The sequence below is a fragment of the Salvia hispanica genome, unplaced genomic scaffold, assembly GCF_023119035.1.
Source record: "Salvia hispanica cultivar TCC Black 2014 unplaced genomic scaffold, UniMelb_Shisp_WGS_1.0 HiC_scaffold_1149, whole genome shotgun sequence".
NCBI classification, from domain to species: Eukaryota; Viridiplantae; Streptophyta; class Magnoliopsida; order Lamiales; family Lamiaceae; genus Salvia; species Salvia hispanica.
This window is the reverse complement of record NW_025951415.1, coordinates 695-2,702: the sequence shown is the minus strand read 5'-3', so window position 1 is coordinate 2,702 and position 2,008 is coordinate 695. Positions and strand designations below refer to the sequence as shown.

The window sequence follows — 2,008 nt, the reverse complement described above, 5'->3', positions numbered from 1 at the left end:
AATTTTGGTATTTGGTACTCAAATGTTGCTGATTTTGAGTTGGTTGGGTTCACGGACAGTGATTGGGCAGGTTCGGTGGATGATAGGCGAAGTACTTCAGGCTTCGTGTTCAATCTTGGGTCTGGAGCTGTGACATGGAGTTCGAAGAAGCAAGGAGTAACAGCGCTTTCGACTGCAGAAGCAGAGTATGTGGCTGCTACTTCTTCAGCTTGTCAAGGAGTGTGGTTGAGAAGGTTATTGGCTGATTTCGAGCAGGAGCAGAAGGAGGCTACTGGAATTTTCTGTGATAATCAATCAGCTGTTGCGATTGCAAAGAATCCAGTTATGCACGGGAGAACGAAGCACATCGATATTAAGTTTCACTTCATAAGAGATTTGATTAATGAAGGGGTCATCTCTTTGAAGTTTTGCAGCAGCCTTGAGAACTTGGCTGATATTTTCACCAAGTCGTTGTCTTCGGAGAAGCACATCAAGTTCAGAAATATGCTCGGAGTGTGCAATTATGAATCAAGGGGGAGTGTTGAATGAAGATCGTTGACTCATTAATTCACAGCTCAAGACTTATCTAGACTTAGTCTTTGTTAGTTTTCAAAATTCCTAATGTTTAGCTATTTTCTGTTTTCGTAGTGGTCCTATTTCTTAGCTATATTCAGTTTAGCAGTTGCATTTTTATTGTGTAGAGTGCCTATAAATAGCACCTCATTTCAATGGAATAAATAAGTCTTTTGAGTCATTCTTCTAATACACAAAGGCTACGTTTATTTCCTTCTTCTTGCTTTACTCTACTCTCTGTTTCCAACATTATGTCTTCACTGAATCATCTAGCAAATTTACCATTATAATGTAGAAGAATGCAAAATTTTAGATACGAAATATTAATCAGGAATTGTAAAAGGTAGAAAATTGATAATTTAATTTGATATTTTTGAAAAATGACAAGTTTCTCTAATTGATGCAAAGCAATATGTCAACTCACCTTAGTTCCATTAATCACGGCTTCAACCACTTGAGGAACCATGCTTTTCAATTCCTTTATTTGTTTTCCTTGAAAGATGGCGTAATTGTAATCGTTCCCACCGGTTTCTCCCACCATGAACAGTGCCCTTTGGAGTTTCTTCCAACAATCTATATATACTCACCAAACCAAACCAAACCAATTATATACGTATTCTACAACATATATATAGAGTATATAAGTACTAAAACAAAGGGTATATACATATATATGGTTTACCTCTCTTATCAACACATATGGAATTGAAGTAGGACTCCATCCAATCCAACTGGACGCTAAGTGAACTATTCGTCACCGGATTTGTTATGTTAAGAGCAGCCAACGTCTCAGACGGTAACGCGGTGGAACCAGCCACGGCAAAGTTTACTCCGTTCCCAAAACCAGTCCCCATATTTTTGTAAGGTGGAAGCAAAGGAAGGCCAGCAGACATGGCTGTTCATCATATATTAACAATCATAATTATATTAAAAGCAACTATAATAATTAACAAAAACAATTTAGTATTGATCTTACCAATATAGTCGATCATTAGAAAGCCGCCCTGTGGCTTCCTCAAAGAACGTTTGGCCGTACGGCAGCCTTGTGAAGTTCGTGGAGACCCCAACAGGATACTCTCTAATAAGATTTCCAGTATCGCTAATTGAATCACCAAGTTGGTAAATCTCATTAAAATTGCAATACCTCAAAACGTCTGGAATAGCGCCAACGCATAAAACCAAACCAAAAATAACCAAAACACTAAATATAGATTTAAACGCCATCGACAAAAACCTAAAGTGGATATCACAAGAAAAAGGCAAACACCAATGTATATAAGAGGCTTATTGAATTCCGAATTATCACAAGAAAAAGACAAACACCAATATATATAAGAGGAATATCGAATTCTAAGTTTGAAAGGATTAGCAATTGATATAGTTATCTTTTTTAAATGATATATTGTATTAATTTATGCTGAAGATAATAGTGTATATTAGTATTTTTTTTTTTATG

The 2,008-nt window shown here is 36.4% G+C and overlaps 1 protein-coding gene across 1 annotated transcript; it reads right to left on the bottom strand.

The window, feature by feature from the left end:
- Window positions 1-809: 809 nt before the first annotated feature.
- On the bottom strand, window positions 810-1,776 carry LOC125197992 (acetylajmalan esterase-like). The gene is given in 4 exon segments (XM_048096465.1): window positions 810-821; window positions 977-1,125; window positions 1,235-1,447; window positions 1,491-1,776. Coding segments are annotated over 4 exon segments (660 nt in total).
- Window positions 1,777-2,008: the final 232 nt, after the last annotated feature.